Consider the following 23,672-nt stretch of genomic DNA (forward strand, 5'->3'; position numbering starts at 1 on the left):
GATATAACAAAGAGTTGTCGGCAATAGGGTGCATTTTTCCTAATATTAATTGAGATGTAATAAAGTCTATTTAGGACCTCGGAGTTATTATGAAGTGTAAACTGATTTTTAATGAGCACATTGATACTATGAATAGGTCATTAAAACTCTTGGGTTTTGTTAGCAGAACCGCTAGTGATTTTACTAGGTACTACTCGTATGTTCACAGTTATAGCACTAACTTGTTCGTCCTCTTTTAGAATATGCCTCCGTGATCAGGTCTCCTTCTCTGTAGGCCTATTAAATCATATCGAATCGGCAACAAGTCTCAACATCGTCTACCAAGAAAAGTATCATAGTTGATTGGCCTTGAGAGGGAAGAATATGCTCAAGGAGAAATGGAGTGATTGTTAAAAATCTCAAGTCTACAAAAATGTAGAAATAACGATAAGAAATGGCTTAATTGGTGTACCATCGTTACTGAAGCAAGTAATATTCAATGTTCCGATCCGTCGTTTGCGAAATAATAATGTGCTGTTCCTCGATCAGCACAGCGCAAACTATGGCTTGCATGCATCAATGCCCAGATTGTGTCGATGGCAAACTCGAGACAGGATCTGGGGTCGTATTCTGAACGTATTTTTAACACGTATTTACGTACCAAATACACGCTAACAAAGCGATCTCATCGGGCGCAATTCCGCTCAGAATACCGGCCCTGGACTTTGGTGGTGCAAGTCTTTCTCGATTTAAACAATCACTATGATAGACTAAATCTTATCTTGAGGTAGTCAATTTTATTTAGATTTTTTGTCCTAGCTTTTATCTTCTTTAGTTGTATTTTATTTCAATTGTACCTGTATACATTATTAAAAAAATAAATATTTTATATTCAAATTTAAGGGGTTTAAATCTGTGCTAACACAAATTTTCCGTTCACTGAAAAAAATATAGTTCTTGGTCGTGTTATTTTTTTCATAATACTTAACATGTGTTTTGAACATGCATATGATTATATAGATGTAACTTTTTATTATATAGGGTAAAACATTCAGCTGCTGATTTATTTCTGATTAAAACGCATGGTTTAAAACTTTGCTAACATGATATTCTTTCTGTCAAAAAGGCAGCGTGTGTTTTTAATTTTTTTTTTTTAATGTGGTTTGAATCTCCGCTAATGCAGGATTTTCTTTCAGGGCAAGTCTTTGAGCAGCGGGTCTGTGGAGCGGAAGCGCGAAAGCGGGCAGCGCTGGCGGCGAACGCGCGATCAGGAGTTCGTAGATCACATGGCAGGGGGCGCTAAGATCGCGCGGGAAATGAGATACAACGCCGATACAGAAGAAGGTGACATCTGTTGCATTATTTTACCACTAACATTTATTAAAAATATATAATTTTAAACTACCTACTGTTTATTTATAATTTTGTAACACTCTATTCCAACTATTGCAAGGTTTTTTAAAAATTAAACTAAAATTAAAAATATTGATTTGTGTCTTAATCAATTACGTTCATTAATTGTTTTATTCTGATTCTTTCTACATTCCAGTATTTAATTATTTTTTGTATTATATTTATTTAGGAAACGTATTAAATATAACTAAATAAAATATTTTCAATGAAGTTCGAGACAAACTCGTTATTATTAATATTTTAAGCATTAACTTTGTGGTCAAACATGTTACTAAATGCTATTATTTGTATATACCTACTTACCTACTAACCAACTTTCCCGTCTCTTTGTTAAGACGCCAATTAAACCAACATGCAAAACCCACTATAAATCTTCAACATTGTTAGAATATTTGCGTTTGTCCAAATGTTTGCTGACAAAAGACTGGATTTCACCCCCTCGGGAGTCATTAAGATTAACAATTTACAACAGGGCATTCTCATCCCTGTTATAGCATTCTAGTCATAGCATTCTCCATCCCTGTTGTGATTTGTTCAGCATATTTGTTGCACGAAAATATAAAACCAGCACAACATACATTTTAACAAGCAACCCTTGCATGCACTGATTAGGTTATGAAAATATTTTATGTTGTTAAAATGCATGTCATGTTGGTTTTATATTTTTGTGCAAGTGAATAGTGGGTTTTGCACGTTAGTTTAATTGGTGTCCTGACGAAAAGACGGTAACGTTTTGAAACCAGTAGATATGGAAAAGTCGGTAAGTGGTTAAATATAAATATTTAACATTTAACATTGTAATTTGATTACATACACAACATATGTTTCTACAGCATCTCGGTTCAAATCATGTTTGAAGAAACATCTCTTTCTCTTCCATAATATATCCCTTTCTATTTCTTTTTATTTAGTTTTTCCATTGAGTACTGATTTTGATTTATGGGAAACTTTATGCAAATACAATTATTTCTATTGTTAAATATCTTTGGCTTTTTATTTTATTTTCTATTAAATATGTTTTGGAACTTAAATTATCTAAATAAAACAATTATTATATTGTTTGGTTGTAAGAAATCACAATTTGACAATAAACCCGCTTAAATACATTTTACATTATCTACCAAAAAAAAATAATTAAAAAACAGAATAAAAAATATGATACAAATTTATATATATCAAACAATAACGTAGAGGAAATATGGTCATAAACTTTTTTTTTTAAATCAAAGCAAAAAACAACAAACAACAACAAAATTTACGTAAACATAATAAACTTTCTCTGGAACTATTGAAGTAATATTATTTATTCAAAGAACTTCTCGAAAAAAAATTGGATTTCAGTAGAACTATATTTCACTATATAACTATTTTTTGCCTTGGGTATTTTTTGATGAAGTATTTCGTTTTGATTTTATTTACGTATTTATTGTTAAAATACTTTAATTCATTTTTACGAATTGTTTATAATAAATAATATATTAAATAAAGTGAAAATTCAATGGCATTTTTTTCCTGTAATGAGTTTCTCAATGATACAACCTTTATCTATGAATATAATAATGTCATAATAAGTACATAAAAAAATATGCATTGAGGAAAAAAAAACAAATCATTAAGCGGGAGGTTTGTAACAATAAAATTCCTGTAGTTAATAACAAAATTGAAAGATTTAAATAACAAAATAGAAAGAATTAAATAACAAAATATAAATATTAAGTAATTTAAGTATTGATCCCTCCAATACCTACCCCTTTTTCCTTTTCTGAGAATCTTTAGTCTGGACGAGAAACATGGAACACGTCATGTTAGCGGATTGGTGTATTGTAGGTACCGGCTTGGAATTTGGTGTTATCTTGGTAAAATAAAAATAAAACTGTCTTAGTTTGTTCTTAAGCCGCTCGGCATATTCAATTGTTATTAGCGATAAATGAGTTAATTTTTTTAATATTTTGTCACCAGGCGAGAAGTTTGGAGACCCCGGGATGGATGATCCCCACGACTGGGACAGCTTGTCCGCCAGGGTACGAAGGCAGAGGCGGCTCCAGGCGAGGACCCTCATGCAGAGGCAGAAGGGTAGGTGGTCAGCATCTTCAGACCCTTAGAGACTATCGCTTACACTCTTTCAAAATCCCGATTAATACAGGATTAGAAGAAACCAAAATTAATTGCAATAATTGATTAATATTTCATGGACTTTGTAATTTTTTCATATATCGTATCTTAAATTTTTATTGGGTACAGTGATTGCTACATTAAAAAAAATAAAAGTAAGTATTTGCGTTGTTGTGATTTACCAAGCATTGCAATATTGGGGGGCATTTTCAACGAGATGTAAATTACTCGCTATTGAAAAATAGGAATCGAATTGTGGTAGAGTGGGTTTTAAACTTTGGATCACTAAATCGTGAGTCCGTGACTCTAGCCACGGGACCACTATAATGAACCAGTGGCGTTTATTCGCAAATTGTTCGTAAAAATAAGCCAAAATTACGTTAGTATATGCTAAAATTCTACTAACCATATGGGTAGCTTTGAAAATACTTGCTGATGAATTTCTATAGATACATAGACCTACATATTAATAAAGAAACTAATTATTATTTCTCTCTTTCCTGGCGGAAAAATACAGTTCTGTCTGTGAAATAGAAACAGAACTTTGGATGCGTGTTTTTGACTTTTTATTTTTCAGGATACATGCTGACTTGAAATTATACAAAAAATTCAACTCAAATGTAGAGTAGTTATATCATCTTAAACTGAAGGTAAGGTGATCAGTATTACGTTTCAGGTGCCAGTCCAGCAACAGTGAAATATAGCAATTGGCAAAAGACCTTTAAATATTTGATTTATTACTACCTAACCACAAAACAGAAAAAATCCGTATGTATTATTGGAAAAAAGAGAAAATCAACTTCAAAAGATCAGAATAAAATAATTCGTGTGACGTACTTCGTTCAATAACAATAATACAATTATCTGAGATCATTTTATCTAAGCTAAGAATAAAATATGTTGATATGCGTTTTTAACATTTTAATTGATATATTAATTTTTTTCCTATTGCATTAATGTTTCATAAACTCTCTAAAGCCTTTGTAACATGTAATGTGAATGGTAGAAAGCACTTTATTACATAAATCAATAATTCACGTCCACTCTGCCAGGAATCGGAATTTAAAAATGACTTATGTCTACTCGATATGTTTTTCAGATTTTTACCTGAGAGTAGCTTGTAACACAACTATGCGATATTGAAGGGCCACCAGAGTCAAGGGTAGTTGTCCTCCGACGAAATCGATCTTTCCAACCAAAAAAAGAAGTAGATAATTGAGAAAAAACGTTAAAAAATACAGACAATGGAAAGGTTGTTTCCTAGCGGATGAGATATTGTTCAACTATCTCAAATAAAGAAAGCTGGATGAAAAAATAGGAAAAACGAGTTAAAAACGCTCTTTTTCTTTATTTTTAAAATTTATATTTATTTACCAAAATTTTTTTTTTTTTTTAAGCCTCCACTCGTTCGCGAGTGATTTCGGCTCTTAGAAACAAGAATAAGAAATTTAAAGAATATACGCTTCAGTGAACGACAAAAAAAAACATACCCACGAAAAAATATAGTATAATGTGAGGTATTTAAAATCAGTATGAGAGATAATTCTAATTCATAATTGTGACAATAAAATATTATTACCATCTAAATTAAACGTAAACATAACATGAAATTTCGGGCCAAAAGTAAAGAGGGTCATTCAATTAGACTTATTATTCAAATTTAGCTAATATTATTAAACAAATTCAAATATTTTTATTATTTGTCCTTAAGAATTTAGTCAGAAGTAAATAAGTATCCAAATCATTCTGGGCTAGTACAAAACAACATTATAAATAACAAAATATTCAAGGCGTTATATGGGACAAAATATCAAACCCTTGAACAACGGTTTGACATTATTAAGGAATAATACTCTTTCGTTCTGGGTCTTTTTTCAAAAACAAAAATTCTTGGTTCCACCTGAACAAGAAAGATAAAATGGGAAAAACTATGGTTAAAGAACAATAAAGACGAAAAAAATCTTCTAAGATTCTTCCGAAAACATTAGAAACTTTATAATAAATTCTTACTGTGGAATCCTATTTTTTTTAGAGTGCAATCTAATTTATTGCTGAATTTTCTTTCTCGAACTCTCTTAGTCCAGGGGTTTGGTTTTTTTTTCCACACAAAACTGTATTCTTCATCTGCTTAGACACAACAAATCAAGGAAAAATGCAGGACAGTAAAAATATTATACAATTGACTTTAACGCCATAATGACTTGCCTGACTACTTAAATCATATCGGGGACAAATTTAAAATCAGCATTATAAAGCACATAATGCCTGTACTAACTGGACGAGACATAACAAAAATTGAACGTATAATATGTTTATATAGTATAACGCTAACGGATTTTTTCCAAATTATACATATCAAAGTATAATTATAACAAAAGAGGCGGCGACTTCCGGAATCGTCCCTCTAAGTTTTAATATTGAAATTCTTGATCAAACAAACCAAATTAAAAATCGTAATTTTTTCCAACTGGAATAAAGTTTTTCATTTCTCAAAATTGATCGAAGGGATTTCGGTAAAGAAATATTATAAGTTCAATTAATTCTTCTTTTCCCATGACATCAGGCACATAAATAAGTAACATAATTCAATTAAGAATTGACCATCGTACCGTAAATAAACACTCGTTTAAAATTAAAATAATCAATAGTTCATTGGAGGAATCTATTGATCATGTGTCATTTGTTATTTTTATTAAGGATTCATATCTTCTTTATTTCAAATGAAATCTATCTCTTTCTTTAAATTCATTGCATGCTCCTTCAACGTTATCTCCAAATGTTATTAGCCATATTTCAAAGCGTATTATTCTAAATGATATAATTTTTTGATCATCCCACCCCATATGATGGATTGCAAAAAATCGTTTTAAAATGACAATAAGTGAAAGTAAATTATATTTCAAAATTAACATAAAAGTTTAAAAAACCATATATCGTCGTTGCGCCGGCAATATCTGTTATGTGAATTTTTATTAAAGTGTTTTTAACTTCTCATTGAACAATTTTGTTTCAACAAAATATAGTTAAATATTTTGTCCAAAAAAATTACGTATATTTCCTTTTTGTCACCAATAAAAATATATTAAAAAATAACATTCCTCATTAAAAGATACATTGTTTAAATTATCTCATTTAAAAAAATCAAAATGTCACTTAACAGATATTACCGGCGCAACGACGATATATTCCATGAACAAAAGAAAATCTAATAATTAATAGTATTTTATACAATACAAACGATTTAGATGCCAAACATAAATTTTGTATAATTATATAATATAAAATATACATAATTATTTTAAAGGTAAAGCGAAAATGCATTTGTGCAATACCGCTTAAGTGAATAATTACGTATACTTGACAACTCATTGTAATAGTTACACGTTGACGTGGGAATAACGTTAATTGTAATGCTTTTGTATGATGTCATTATGTGTGCACTTGTGCACTGCATCGGTAAATTAATAGTGATTTAGTGATGCGATTATAGAAAAGCTCAACTGGTTCTATGCTGTCGGTTAATTTTAAAACCGATTATTTTCACAGCCAATGATTTTGGTTTAGGTTCCCAAATAGGGAAAACCAGATCCCTGGACGAGTTTTTCGACTTGATGGTTGCTCTCAGGTAAATATTCTGAATTAGGGAATCGCGTGGAGAGAGGTCCGCCTCGTTGTGTAGCGTGTTTGTTAACCTACGATTCTTTAGTTCTTGGGTTCGATTTTTGGCATTATGGACGTGAAATATCGATAACAAAGGTTGTTTACACTGCAATCTTTCATTGTTCCTGGGCTGGCATATGAAGTGTAGGACTGACCACCTTACCTTCATGTAAAAGATGATCGAAATACGCTTAATTTATTCTAAATATGCAGTGCCCTATCGGGTACGGAAAGGGGAAAGATGATAATAATTGATATTTGCAAATCTATTTTCAAATTATTCATAATAAAGTTTACTTGTATTTTTTAAATTACTTGACCAGCAATTAAGTTATTACATTCCTATAGTCCGAAAATTTGCGATCGAGAAAAAAACACTGAAATTTAAATCTTGAATTATTTGATCACACAAGAACAGCACAATATTGTCCCGGCTTCAGACCTATTGCCATAGTTTGAACAGAAATTTGGAGGACAGGACAATGGGCCAAGACATTTTTCTAGGGATGGACGGGCAGACTGGCTTTATGCAGCGTTCCGCGTTTAAACTATGGTCGAATTGTTGAATTGTCTCATAGTACTTTCCTGCGCGGTCAAGGCTGTTTACCGAGTTAGGACAATACAGTATTGTCCTGTCTGTTGTATGGTCCTAGTGTGAAATCTGAGATTGAAGTTATTTTATTTCATTATGGTTATAGTGTATAGTGGTTATAGTGTATAGTGGTTATAGTGTGTAGTTATTATATTGGTTATGGTGGTAAAACTATGTACGATAATGCACAAATTAATATCGAGATACGTAGATTATGTAAGGTTGAGATAGGTATTATCGACAAAATCAATAAAGGAGCTCTGCGCTGGTTTGGACATGTAGACCGAATGGACAGCGAAAGAACGGCTAAAAATATTTACAATGCGAATGTTGATAGATACAGAAATAGAAGAGAGATCGAGAAAGACATGGAATGACCAAATCTAACAAATACATGAAAATGAACATTGTTAAAGTCGGAATAACCGGCGCGCGTGCATGAGAAGATATATGAATGTAAAGGAAGCGAGATCTGTACGCAAATAAAGAGTGATGTGGCGTTCTATCCTCTCTGCGTACCCTTACGGGGAAACGGCGTGATGCTTTGTTTGAAAGGCGTTGAGATAAAATTGTTGAGTCCATCATAAAAACGGAACAATATTTCGATCGGCTAATAAATTTTTTCCGTGCTCTGGCGAATAAAGAATACAGTTCTGTGTATTAAATTATTAGAAACAGAATCTGCGACGAGTGTTTTCTACTCGATGACTACTCTCAGGTAACAATGCGAAAAAGGAAATCGAATGGAAAAAAGTCCGCCTTGCGGTGTGGTGATTGGCCCGTTTGCCTACCACGCTTGGTGTTCCAGGATTCCTGGGAAGGTAGATATGAATGATCTTCTTCTTCGCTTCGGGCTAATCATCTTACTCTCCCATACATTTGATCGAGATACGATCCATTTACTTTATGATTGCAATGCCCTATGCACCATTAGGTTTTGATGATGAATAAAAAATGCACAAGAAAACGGCATCAACGAGGCAGACCTTAAAATGACTATTTTTTCATACATCGTATGTAAGGATTATTAGGATATTTATGCAATTCGACTGTCGATTCGTAACGCACATCACTAGTCATTATTTTAATCTTCTTACCGGAGGGTTTGGTATCAAATTAATAAAATATAATCTGTATTGTTTGAATTAGAATTGGGTTGGGCAGAGTTAATGAGTATATCTGAGATGTATGTAACCGAGAAAACCATTGTGTAATAAAATGCACTGGCTCTTTAATCGAATTAGAATCAACCCACGCGCGTTTTGATAATAATTCTAGATTCACAATAGTAGCGATCTTCTATGATAGTCCTACATGTAGTTTGTATTACGAACGATTTTATTCAGAGATTAGTTATAACTAAATCAAATACCCGAGGAGAGTAGACAAGATTTACGAACCTCCTGATTTGGGACCTTATAATCGCTGAATGCGGATATTAAACACGCGAAATATTATGTAGGTTGATTATTACATTTTGTAATGAGATGTGTACTGAAGCCTGAAACCGTTTCATAACAAATAAAAAAAGTTGTTTTTTTAAATACTTTTACACATTTTAATGAATTTTTTTCACGTATTTTAACCCACGAAAATTTTCTCATTACTTATTTTGATTCGCATCTGATTTCAATTTTCAGATTTTAACCCTTAAAAATGTTTTTTTCCAATAAAATCAATCAGTTAAAACCAAGAACCAGGTTGTGGTGTCACAGACTCACGCATTAGAACTCTGAGGTTCGAACCTCAATCTAACACAACTTCATCCCCATTTTTTCATAATAATGAGTAATTGCAACTCGTTCCCAGAAAATTGAAATATTTGAGTATTTATAAAAACAGATTAAATAAAACACGAATTTTGAGTTCATATCGATATGTTAATTTTTATATCAATGAATTGACAATTATCGATGGTATATTAAAACAAAACTATTATGAGTTTTTTTGTAATGAGGAAGTTTAGTGTCTTTTTTTAATTTGTTAATATAATATTAAACAAAGCCAAATTTTATTTTTTTTTATTTTTGTACATCGTATTATCAGCGCTATGATTTTTTAAAGTTTCGTATTTCTGAAATAACTCCACGTGTGACGTCAGAGGTTGTTCTATGACAGTTCTTCCGATTGGTTCGTTTACGGTTACCAAACCGGATGGTTCATATGAACTAGTGACGTCATTCGAAGTAGTGGGTTTTTATTAAAATATATTTTATTTTTTCGTACATTTTTTAGAAATTTTACCGCACAATTTAATCTTCTAATATTTACCGCGCGCATTAAAATATTTTTTGTATCCAATTCCTTGTAGGGCTGGAGTTCCTCATTATTAAAACAAAAATACTTTAAAATGATTGTAAGTAAACAAATAATTTAAAATTGTTTTTTATTAGTAAACCTTTATTAGCATGAAAACAAAACATTCAGTAAAAAATAGAACACTTCCCAAGAGTCTGGCTCTTGTATTTGGTATAATATAATAATACAATAGTTTAATAAAATATAATACACATAACAAGTAATCTCAGTAGATTTCGTAATTGCCAAGAATAAAGGGGATGTTATTGCTGACTCCGGATAAATCCGAGGTTCGAATTTATCTACTACGATTTGATTTCTCTTTTCTAGCACAGTTTTTTTTTATAGTTTAGAATACAAAGCTTAAATAATCTATATTAACATTTATCAATATACGCAAACATTTTTTTAAATAAAATGAAAATCCTTAAGACTTTCAAACATGTTACTTAGTTTAAAAGTCTTTTCATATAAAATTATATCTTGTACCCAACATAACAAGACTTCAAACTACATTCAATTTACCGATACCTAGGACTAACTTAAAGAAAAATGATTTTTTTTAGAGCATGTCATTATTATAATACCGTTCTCTCCGGTCATTCAGACATTTTTCATCTCTCCCATACAAAATATAGAAGATATCTTGTAGACAGTACGCCTGTTTAGTTATTCGATGTCAGTAATTATGTATTTTCCTTATTATGTTTAGAAGGTACCTTCTTAAATATTTTAAAGCTGTATTTTTTTCTCAATCTTTAAATTGATTTAATTTTTAATTACTTTATTATATAACGATATAATGTACATACATGTATTTTTATTTTATTTCATTTTTTATTTGCAACTTATAAATACAATTGGTTTTATTTTGATACCTATAATGTACTTAATCAATGACTCACATCACCGTGGAAAATTTATACTGACAGTTTTTACAGTTTTGGTTTCTATATATTTTTATTTACTGTATGCAATATATCTACGTTAAGTGTTGTTTTTTTCCCAAATAAATAAATAAAAACACCTAGGCAGATTAATTAAACGATCTAATACATTTATCTTAAACGTATTCTTAGTTAAGTGATATTTTATGTATGCAATAGGTTTTCTCGTTATCAAGGTAAAGTTGACAAGCGAGCTTGTACAGTTTGTACAGGTGTCGATCTATTTGTATACGATATTCTGTATGGACCGTGACGCGAAAATCCAATATTTCTTCTATTGCCAACTAATTGGCTGATATTTAAAAATCTACGAATGCTAAATATCGATCATTGCGCAATATAAATTACAGACTTTGTACAAACACTTAATTAGGTGAATATTGATTTTGATAACACTAGCGAAGCACTTAAAACATTAGTATTCTTATTTCTTAAAATATACGATGCATCGATGTTAATAATTATGATATGAATATAGTAAATTAGGTGTAAAAATAAGAAATTAATAATTATTCGCATATACATATTTTTTAAATTTACTGTTTCATTAACGATTTAAGAGAAAGATAATATATAATAAAAATTCAGTTTGATTTAAAGATAAATGATACAGATTCAAACCTGAAGCAAGCTTTAAGAGAGTTCCAAAGTTCATTTAAGAAAATGTTAATATACATTTTATTATATTTATATTTCTATACACCGATATACAGAATAAGTTTAATTACTGTTTCTTTTTAAGGATATCTATGAATATCCGTATGATTCAAAAGAATCAAACATTCAAATCGCGCTAAGTCTTCATCAAATAATGATTACTTATTTTTTGTTGTCGGTATCCAACGTGTTACGCGGTTTTAATATGCAAACAATTTGACGAACTCCGGCGATGTTCCTCGTAGGAGGAGGCTCATCAGTCATAGCGATCCGTGACGCGCGCAGGTTGTTCCTACAGAGCTCATTACACACGCCAGTGCTAGTACAGACTATATACATAAAGTGTAGGATATTCCTCCAAGCTCCACGTCCGCGATAACACAGTTCTAACGTGATTTTGTTTGCAGAAGCCGATTCGCTGCAAGAAAGAAAAGACGCTCTCACCAAGAAGCCGCTAGATTTCGATCTCGAGGAAGAGACCAGAAAGAAGGAAACGACCAAGTGGCTCGAGCATCATTTCGGCAGTGACTCTCGATCTTCTCGTGACTCCATCGGAGATGAGATAGAAGAAGCTCCCGGAACGAGCTACTTCAATGTTATTATCAAATCTCAACCGGAGGCTCCCAGCTCCAGGGTACGCGAGCCTCCGAAGGTAATCAGTCCAGTCAAGGCCCACGCACCGCCCGCCCCCTCACCCGACGTCGCGACTCCCCCCACTCGCACCAAGGGGTACTTCCAGGGGGTGAGCGAGTGGAGCCAGCGCAGAGCCGAGGAGGCCAGGCTCCGCGAGGAAATGTCTCCGAAGCCCGCGGACTCCCCCTCCCCGGACCGCGGCCGTCCCCTGCGTTCTCCGGCTCTCCAAAGAGACGATTCCGCTTACGTTTCTTCGTCCACAGTAAACGCGCCCTACCGCCGGCCGAGTCCCGAGAGGGCTTCGCCGTTCCAGAGTCTGGAGAGACGCAAAAGTCCGGAGAGAGCCTACTCACCGTACGGGCCACGCTACAGGCAAGGTCCTCAGCCAAAATACAAAACTCCGGAAGACGACATCCATTACGAAAGAGGACCAGCACCGCCTGAGCGCAAGAGGGCCGCGGAGAGGAAACAGAGAACTTCCGACGATAGCAATCGTTACGATAGCGGGTATCGCAGCCATTCGAGAAATGAAACTTCTTATCGCGAGGAGGTTGTGCAGGAGCCTCCGCCCGACTACTCTCCCCCGCGGGGGGTGCGCCCTCTCACGCGCTCCCGGTCCCGCTCCCGATCCCCTTCCCCGGCGCCGTCCCCGCAGCCGCCGCGGGCTAGCAGGAAGCCGCCCCAGCGGACGCGTTTCGCGGCCGAGGAGCCCAAGACGCCGGAGCGCCGCTCGGTGGGCGCCGCCATCGGCCAGTCCATCCGCAAGCTGGTGGGCAAGATCAGGTCGGCCAGCCAGGAGCGGCGCGGGAGGAAGGGGGCGCGGGCGTCCCGCTCGCCGTCCCCCCGCCGCGACCTGAGCAGCACGTACCGCCAGTACGGCAGCGTGGACAGCGACCCGCCGCGGCCGGAGCGCGACAGGGACAGTAGCTCTCGCACCATGGACCGGCGCGGTCGCGGTCAGCCGGAACCCATACAGAAGTACTATCTGGGGGAGGACCCCTTCGGCGGAAGTATCTATGGTCGGGAAAATAAGTACGACGGCGCGCGTCCCCAAAGGACGCCCAACAGGAAAACCTACATTAATGGACATCATGGCTCGAGTGACGTAGAAGACCACAGGTAGGAATTATTTTGAATTTTTATGAAATTAAACATTTTTTCTATGCTTTAAAAAAAAATCCTTTAATATGTTTCGACAGATCATTTTTTTTTAAAGAAAATATTTGCGTTCTGACGATTTACTCAAATATTTCGATTTTGGGGCCAAATTTAACTGCGTTCTTGTCACGATAGCGATTATACAGTAAAAATACTAATTAATAAATTTATGTAAAAAAGGGTCCTATTTTTATTTGAATTTTAATGATTTGTTTTTAAAAATGTGGTAAATTCTTTACACTTCCATATTGTTTTTTTAATAAGTACTGGGTGATGATACTGTGATATCAATATATATACATATATATTTTAACTTTTGTTGTACATATTTGTAAACATCGTTTTTTGAATAACGCTATACAAAAGCTTTTCGTTTTCTAACAACCCCGATTTATAAACTTGTGTCTAAAATTACGTGTGTTGCAACAACTGACCCACTGATATTCGTTAATTTTGCTCTAGTTAGGTAATAGTTATCTAAAACCAAACATTAAACAACTATTCCCATTACGGGCATTAGGGACTTGTCATTTTGACCACTGTGGACTTCTTCAATCCATGAGATGGCGGAATGACGCAGAACTGATATAATTGATATGACCAAAGAAGGTGGCCATAGCTTGAACATACCAACACAATTGTTCCGCGTTGCTCGCGAATCAATAATGTATTCTACGTATCAGGTATACCGGTTACCCTACCCACGCGACTAATCACAAGTTTTGCAATTTGTGTTGTTTTTTTCTTTAATTTTAATAAGAGAAAACAAAAAAACCATTCAGCAATTAACGCCCACGTGGCAATCGGCGCGTGTGACAACCATTCGTTTGTTTGTTTTCATTCCTAACTAGTTCTCATTGAAGGAGAATCAGCCATAAAAATAAATTCAACAAGAATGTGCGATGCACATTGCCAAACAAATATTAAAAACAATAAAATTCGTATTGATAATTTCCTGGGTTAGATAACCAGTTCTTTTGGACGGCTCGGCGGTGGAGAATCCACGATTTAAGCAAAAATAGATTAATAGTATCCAGAAAGCCGTTGAAAGCTAAGAACTTAAATCGGTAAACTTAGTAAAGAGTAGCATATACGCCTTAGAAACGAAATTCACAAAATCCAAAAAAATTGGACGTATGAAAGAATTTAGCAAAAATTAATTCTGGGTTTTTAAGAAAACTTTGTAATATAACGGTTTCCTTTCAAAATTCCGTAATTGATTGAGCACATTGCGGGTGAAGTGAACTACTGACTAAATGGTAACACTGTTGTATTCATGAGCTTTTTGCTTATTTTATTTTGGGTAAGTATTTTGATATTTTCAATCAACACGGATGTTTAGTACACAAAGAACCAGAAAAAAAAGGTTTTTAGATTACACTGATTACTGAAATGTGATATAAACCATGAGTTTACTTCACCTTTAAAATGAGAGCATGTTCACTTCACCTGCAACAAGCTTTATTAAAAAAATCCACCACTTATAGTTTTTTTTTTCGGTGATTTCAGATGTTATTTACGCAGATCGCAATTATGCAGTCCATATAAATTTATTCTCATAAAACTTAAATGTACTGGATTTATAGAAGCATTTAGAAATAATTTACAAATAAACAGGATATTTGAAGGTTTTTCTCTCGTTTTTATTTAAAATTCCCATGAAAAATTCTTGTTTCTCGTATCTGGTGTTATCGTATTCATGTGCGTACATTATCCTTGACTGTTATTCCAAATGACGAAAAAGCATCAGAATTCGTTACTAATGGTTATTAAAAATTGTTTTGAAACTGAATAGTTAAGATTATTTTTTTTACACATATTGAGAATATTTTAAAATCTAGGAATTACTTCACACAATCGTACAGTGCCTATAATAATTTGTAAGTGCCTGCCGATGATCTTAGTTATTTAGTTTGTGTTAACACGTACTCTAGAATATTTAATTCGAAAACTTTCTGTCATGTATACATAAACAATGGCCATTGAATGGACTGTACATTGGTTTACCTATTCGTTTTAATTCTTAAAGCACCCTCCCATCCACAATTCCTCTTTCTGCTCGAACTCATTTATTATCCATACGGTTCGACTGTGGAATCATCTCCCATTCACCATCAAATATGTTCCTACAGTATCTAGGTTTAATCAGGTCTGAAAAAACATCTCCTTTCTCTTCCTTAACCCATCCTCCTTTCTTCTTTCCTCTTTATTCCTTTTCCACAATGAGTACTAGTATTTATTTGAAGTAATTTATATGCAAATATTGTTATTTCTATGTTTGTATATCTTTAGTTTTTTATTTCATTTTGTATTGAACGCGTTTTCAAACTTAAATTATATAAATAATACAATTATTTTATTGGTCGGTTGGAAGAAACTGCTATTCGGCTAATATACAAAAAGTTAATAAATAAAATGAAAATAAGTACCTACATAAACTATTTCATATAAATATTTAAAAACGAAAATATTTTAGGCATTAAAATTTGTAAATAAACATCAATAATAGAAGTAAATATTATGATGAAATTCATCTAAATTTCATGGTCAATTGTAACTGTGAGTTGTTTTCCACAAATGTTTAATCCAATCGTGATACCCAATGTAGCAGATTAGACACATAAGTTCTTGTAATTTATGGACAATTTTTCGCGTTAAGTATTTTCTCATCGTTAGGCAAAGATGATTACTAACACAACAAATATTGACTTGGAAACGCGAATTTCAAGCGTTAATTACTTTGTATTCTATTCAAGTTGGTAATTTGAAAACCTTGGGACGGATGTTATACGAGTACAGTGTTTTTGTCATCTAAACAACGAAAAAGGAAGATTTAGTAGTATTTAGCGCACGATAAAATATTTTATGAGATAGGTAATAAATAGTATTCAGAATAACGCCGCACCTCCAAATACGTTTTAATGACTAAACTTTAAACTACGCTATTTTTTTGCGGGATCGAGTCAATAAATATATCGTAAAATCAAGGCGACGAGGGCAATAATATAATAAACGGGTGACATAAATCTTGTTACGATGCTTGAAAAGCAGATCACACATTGATACTGCGTCGAGCAACCCACCTGCATCGTGGGTAGTTAAGGTTGTCGTGTTTGGAACCTTCACCTTCGTTTTCCTAATACGGCTCCATCAATAGCTCATGTTTATAATCAATTGCACACTGCGTCTGACATAATGTAATAGTCACTATCGGAAAAAAGTCTAGTGTCAAATGAAACACCCCATAACCTGTTTTGCTGGAATTTCTAGTTCGACTTGAAGCATAGGTGTAAACTCGTATATGTTACACTGCGATCTGTGATAAAAAAAGAGTTTTCTTAATGTTTAAACACTTCGCGCGGAATTCCAACGGTAGAAATAAGCATATTAAATATCTGGCTGCTATTTTAAACAGTTTGAATACCAAACAAAATGCAGGAAAAACTTTTGAAAAAAATCTTTACGAAAAAATTAATTAATATATAATGGCTTTGACTGCCATTTGAAAAAAAAAGATTGTAATTTATTATGTAAAAAACATACGCACATTTCTATTTTTTATGAGATTTATCAATAATGTTATGAATGAATGTACAACGTTTTAGATATTTATTTGCTCTGAAGGAATGCGCGAGTCTAAAATATGCAATATTGTATGTAAACATTCTTAACCTTGAATGACCTAGAGTAGAGGCTACAAGTAAACGATTGTAGGCCGCTAATGTTTCTACGTAATCGATACTATGATTCAGACATATCGAAACTTCCTTTTTTGTTATTGGATCGCGAGATGCAGTTTCTTGTAAACCATTGTTTTAACTGCATACCAAATATGCCAATGTCATATATACAAAAATATACAAGCTTCCCACACGTTCGAATAATGTGCATAAGGAGCATTTTTTATTTTCTTTGTTAGCAATCGCTTTCTTGTTCCAAATTCGTAACAAGAAAGTTTCGTGTCTTTGATGAAATTTAAAGGAATACTACTATGGTAAAAATCACATCTGTGTAGGATTTTTATAGTATATCCTAAGACCTAAGACATCGTTTGAATAGGTACCTAAATATATCTCAGTTGTTACTGGAACCGCATAATTTGAGATGTTAAAATACGTTTTCTTAACAATTTGACGTGAAATCAAATGACAATAGAGGGGATTCACTTTGAGACAACGAAGGAAACAATTTATTGTAGCATCCTACACGAGATTTCGCCATGTTTCTGCATATTTGTCACGTAACCGACATAAACATTTCAGCCGAATTTGGCACTATAGTGTTCGGCAAATTTTTCGCCGATTCGGCCGATCGCTCACGGATGATCTGTGCATGTTAAATTGTCCAAACTGGTTTCATAAACTGCTTATTGATTATTTGTATAGGCACGTACCGAGTGACCTCTGACTTGAAAATACTAGTTTTTCTAAACGTAAATTGATTTCATCTCAAAGTGGTTTCTAAGTTACCCTGTTAATTCACCGTGGGATACTGGGATTTAAGACCAAAATGAATGATTAATTGGAGGTTGTTTAAAAAATAAACTGATAATTCACGGCTAACTTTACTTTACAAGAACGAACCGAATATAAATAAGACTTTGGCTAATAAATTATTGCTTCCTAATATATTGGTCAGAGTTACGCTTTAACTTACTATAGTAGCTGCTTTTTTGCGTAAATAAATAAAGAAAACTATTTGTCTTGGGCAAAAGCCACACTAATAAATTTAAAGCTTAAAAACTAACGCTTTTAGTAAAAAAACGCTTATCAACTAAACTTAGACATAAAACTTTTAAAAGATAATATTTTGAACGATGATAAAGAATAACAGAAGGATTTTTACAGCTAACAATTGGAAAAACAGAGTGCCACAATTACTACATGGCTAAATACAGGTAACAACTTTTTTATGAATTTTAAACAAGTTAAGCACATAAACCGCTTCCGCGAAATATGTTTATTATTAAAACATAATATTTCAGCCTTGCCTATGTAGATTCACTTAGTCTGAACAGTTTATAAGTATTACATTAATATTGTTAGCATATTTAAAAATAAAAACGATTTACACTACAAATAATTTTGTTGATTATGAATTTGAACCTACGGAATAATATAATAATACTGTAGATCTATACTAAATAATCGAGGGTTCAATTCAATCGTTTCTTCCATGATTATGTAATGTTATTTGATCCCTGTTCTAATGAGTAAAAGTCACTTTACCATTATTATTACATGATTGATTTGCTTACTTAATTGGTAGCGCTTAGTTTTTTATTTACTCGTTCCGATGCCTTTGTTTATGCGATGATGCGTTTTGTTTTGTTTGCATTTCAATACGAACACATTCTTAATTGAAGCAAGATTTCTTTATTAATAACAAATATTCGTTCCTTTAAACATGTCATATCGCCCGAGGGGGCAATTCTTCACTTATTTTTTTCTTCCCCAGAATTGGTTGAGCAAAATGAGGCCTATAATTATGCACAATGACCCGCACATTTGCACACCTTCCTGATTTGTTTATCTCTTTTTTAATTTCTTTATCATTTCTCCTTTCTCATTTCACCGCCAGACGTCATATCCCCTAAAGCTACGCGAGGTTAAGGAATATGTTAATAAGTTTCTCTCATTATGGACCACAAAATCAGTTTATTAATTGGAATTAGAAAACGCGACGATACGCATATTAAATAAATACGAAACAGGTATATGATTAACAAATTGGTGTATATATTTTCTTTGAACAATTTTTTTATATTAATTTATTATTCCTCATGACGTATGTAGCATCCGTGTTTATAATATTCGCTGCATGGTAGATAATATTGATACTACGTGCAAAATAAACTTAAGCTACAAAAGTCATAAATGCGAAAAATTTAATGAAGAAGTAAAAAAAATAACATCAATTTATAATCTACATTTATTTATTGACTTTTGTAATAATGAGTTTGAACTTTATGTTTAATGTACACAAACAATAATAAAAATACTATTAAAGTAACCCTATCATTTTAATAGTAAAACGCAGGGTGGTACCTCAGCGCACCGTCAATTTTTCTGTAGCAAATCATTTCAATACACCGAAGCTTTAGAAAAACCACATTTATTATCGTGATCTCAGCGGAAATCGTACCCGGAACCTTTGTATGCTAGGCAAGCATTTTAGGGCCAGTAGTACCAAAAAAAGTTGGGTTAAATAATTGTTGCATAAAAAAATATTTTTACTCTTGGCACCTTACCAAAGCTCGAAACACCAAACTTCTGAGTTTTGAGTGCTTGAGGAGAATATTAGGCATCAGGTGGTTCGATTTCGTAACAAACATTGAAGTCCGAGAACGGACGCAGCAGCCTCCCATAATGAACGTCTTGTGTAGCGGTGGACTCGGCATGGACACGTGCTGCGCATGTCTCGGGAGAACCTAAACCCAAGTTCCCCTTCTTTCCACTCGCGGGCTCTCGCCGTCCTGCGGTGCTTATCTGAACCGCTTTCGCGGCCGTAGAAAACACTTTTATATCGTGTATTTACATACAAAATACGCGAGACAAAAGTATTTTCTGCGCCGCGGGAGCCTTAGGAATACGATCTTTCGGCTATATTCGGCGGAATTAAGGGAAGCAGGATTGACGTAGGAGGAGGTGATAAGTCTCCCGGGGGCGTCTGGTGATGTCCACATGCTCCATTTAGTAGCGGACGTAGAAAAGAAATTAGAATTATGACCACAAAGGAACTAACTTAACTTGAAACTTTTTTATTTTATTTTTTGTAGTGCAACTGGTCGGGCAATAAAAATAATATTTTTTACATAACGTATGTTTTAAGTCTTATTTTTTTAGGCAATAATTGAATATAACAAAATTAGAAGCTAAAATTGATAAACCAAACTTTACTATCACTCACGAGCGTTTAGAAGAGACCCACTTTCCTTGATGGAATTTCCAAGAGGCAGGTCGTACAACAAAATAACATGCGCTCATACGAGTTGGTATGCAACAATATCCGGCGGTATGAAATGATTGCCATAAAATTTCTCAGGTCAAATTAACTCTGACCTTGTATTCAATTTACTCACATTGACAATAAATAAAAGCATTTGATATTTTTTTAAATATCAAAAGAAACAAATAAATAACTTGCGTATGTTTAGAATGTCTACGTTGGCATACAACCAACTTGGGTTGGTGTAACAAATACACAACAATATACGTAAAAAGTGATTACAGTAAATATTGATTTATCACTCTAGAGGATAAAATCCAGTAGGTACTTGTCTACAAACATTTTAACTTAATCAAAACATTGCTGTTGATTAATTTTTAAATAGATAAGATCGATGGATTTAGTTTTTTGGGGTTATTGAGCTGTGTCGTTTGCATTCTGCCGATGTTTTGGATCATAGGTATTATCTCTGTTCGATTGATTTTTTTCCGAATTTCAAACTGAGTATTCTCAGTTCAAAAATTCATGGCTACTGCCATCGAGTCAAATTACTCGTCCAGGGATTCTAGTTCTGTTTCACACACATATGTGTATTTCTCATCCGCCCCGTTTCCAATTAATCACCGGACTTCCAAATTTCCATGTTATCTTTCTCTGTGAAATGTTTGTAAATACTGATAAAGTACACCAGTACCACTTAAAAAAAAAAAACACTATAAAAATACGATTAAAAAAAACAAAACAAAATAACGTTAATTTAACAATAGTAATAGTGTTCGCATTTATAATAATCCATAGTAATATTATAAATGCGAACAGACTTGTGTTCGTGTTTAGTTCGCGTTGCAACGGAGCGACTGATTGCCGTGATTTTTTGTATAGGTATAGCCGAAAAGCCGATAAGTGACACAAGGTACTTTTCATTCCGAAAAAATATCATTCCCTCGGGAGAATTCTTTGTGGAAAATGAATTCATAATTAAACATAATAACGATGCTACGTCACCATAGACTAACGGATCGACGTTTTTTTTTGCAAAGCGATATTTGACCGGCAATCGATCAGCCTACTTTTTATCAGGAAAAAAAATATTATTCCATCGGGAAAATTTTCATAGTTAAAATACAAAACTAATTCATTTACTAATAATTTATCTCTAACAATACAATATAGGCACAAAGAGGTTTGCGTCACGAAAGGTGGAAATGAGTTATCTTTGTTACGATTTTAAATGTATTTTTTGTCAAGTTATATTGTTAATAAAATTGAGGTACAGTAAAAAGTAAAGAGTTTAATTTTTTTAATCCCGAAATATTTTTTGTACAAGGAAAGCTATCCACCATTTTTCTTTTTTAAAATACCTTTTTTACACGGTACTGCGTGGAAAATATTCGCCATGTAAAAAAAGTTTCCGGTTTACTTGTTAACAATGATTTGGATATAAAATATTGTCGAGTGCATTCACGAAGTTTTAAAGATTAGTGCAGGATTTTGTATCTGTAAACAGTTCACGTACGGAATAAATTTCTTGCAAATTTACATCAAAGATGTTGCACGTTTTAAAGTTAGCATTTGCAAAAGAATCGTCCAAGGTTTACCACTTTATTTTATGATGCTAAAATAACCATTTGTGGCAATCAACGAGAATTCTATTAACAAAATGACGCTACCATTAGGTGATTCTGAGAACTTTAAGACAATAATTCACTCCAACTGTCCTTTATTCCGTAAAAAGATATTTAATTACATATTATACTTGTTTCGTTTTAAGTTAGGCTCTCTGTAGCTCAATCACAAATAACTATCGACCTGCTAATAAGCGACACGATCACAATTTCTCACCATGGTTGTTTATCGTATTCGCGATCACAATGGAACATCCGTGAACACCTAATATTAAATGTCAAAATATTTACGTTTCATGACGTATAATCCTGCTGCGCAATCACATATTTGAATGTCACCGGTGTAAATATGGAATATATTCCAAAACTGATATTTTTATTTATTTATCATTCTATTTATTGCATTTAGCCGGCGGTTGATAAGACAAATGTAAAGAAAAGCAGTCGCCATAGTAATTGTGTTTTAATTTAAACTTTTTTGTATTATATATATATAGGAGTATATACTCCTTACTATTTTGCAAATGCAATATATTATATTATTTCTTATTATTTGATCACTTCAAAATATGGTTCGCTAAATGATTGGAGAGTTTATTACCAAAATTATCTGCGTCATAATTTTCGTCTTAATGTATGTAAGTATATCATGTTTTGGACTAGATTGGATCAGGAATTTATGAATGTAGACAGACAGGTACCACCGTAGGCAGGAACTGATAAATATGGGAAAACAGATTGCGAAATTTCAAGTACCTACTGAATCGATGCCACGAAATTTAAATCATTAAACCCGTTTTCTCTCTTCAACATTGGTTGTATTCTAATACCACTTTGAGAAAGTAAGAGCAATTGCCCATTTCATAGACATACGCTTTGTTGTTTATTTTCCGTTTTTAATTAATTGCAAATGCAAGAAAATTACCTACGTTTTTTGGGTACTCAAATACACGATCCCGAGGAGAAAAAAATCAGGCACACCTCAAGAGAATTTTTTAATTTTTTTATAAGGGAGTTGCTTTATTATTTACCTTGCTTATAATATACAAGGTTTATATTTTTAAAAAATGGATTTTTCTGCAATTAAATATCGTTAAATATATCTAAACTCAAAAGTTTCTCAAACCCAAAGGATCAGGAGGAATATACTAATGTGGGCTAATCAGGAACTTCTCAGTATTTGCTCACGTGGAGAGGAAACCACTTAACACTTCAGGAGAAGCCGGCCTGTTGGCAGTGGTCAACAGGCCTTCCGTTCCACTAGAGGAGTGTTCGGCATTTTGTTCCCTACTTTGGTTTATTTTACTAATTGCCTGCACTATATTGATCATGTATGATACTACCTCTCGTGAGTTCTTTATTACCTATCATGTGAGTTCTTTACTACCCTCAAGAGGAAATCCTCCGCAAATGCGATGAAGAGTGGTTTGAAAAATAGGTATTTGAACATAGTTTTGTGTCATTCTCTTGCAGAAATAACCCCGAATGTGAGAAAAATACAATTGCACGTCGGATTGATTATCGACAAAATCGAGGTCTCGTATTCTCATTTTCTGCACTCCAAAACTGAATCAATTTTGATTTTTTTAAAAATAAAGAATGAAAATGAAATTTTCTGTGTCGGAACCTTTGTTTATTTAAAAAATAGTC

The 23,672-nt window shown here is 33.4% G+C and overlaps 1 protein-coding gene across 9 annotated transcripts in view; it reads left to right on the forward strand.

The window, feature by feature from the left end:
- Positions 1 to 23,672, forward strand: part of chas (chascon) — a 223,328-nt gene that overhangs the window by 195,533 nt on the left and 4,123 nt on the right. For 8 of the 9 annotated variants that reach the window (XM_088225472.1, XM_088225318.1, XM_088225085.1 and 5 more), the window contains 3 exons: positions 1,176 to 1,323; positions 3,352 to 3,465; positions 12,066 to 13,410. In XM_088225472.1, coding sequence (XP_088081598.1) covers positions 1,176 to 1,323; positions 3,352 to 3,465; positions 12,066 to 13,410 — 1,607 coding nt within the window. Of the gene's footprint in view, positions 1 to 1,175; positions 1,324 to 3,351; positions 3,466 to 12,065; positions 13,411 to 18,296; positions 18,347 to 23,672 lie in introns of all 9 variants that reach the window. The other variant, XM_088225689.1, reaches the window with a different exon arrangement.

Source organism: Micrasema longulum, unplaced genomic scaffold (assembly GCF_059751315.1).
Source record: "Micrasema longulum isolate JH-2025_06_02 unplaced genomic scaffold, ASM5975131v1 h1tg000006l, whole genome shotgun sequence".
Classification (NCBI taxonomy): domain Eukaryota; kingdom Metazoa; phylum Arthropoda; class Insecta; order Trichoptera; family Brachycentridae; genus Micrasema; species Micrasema longulum.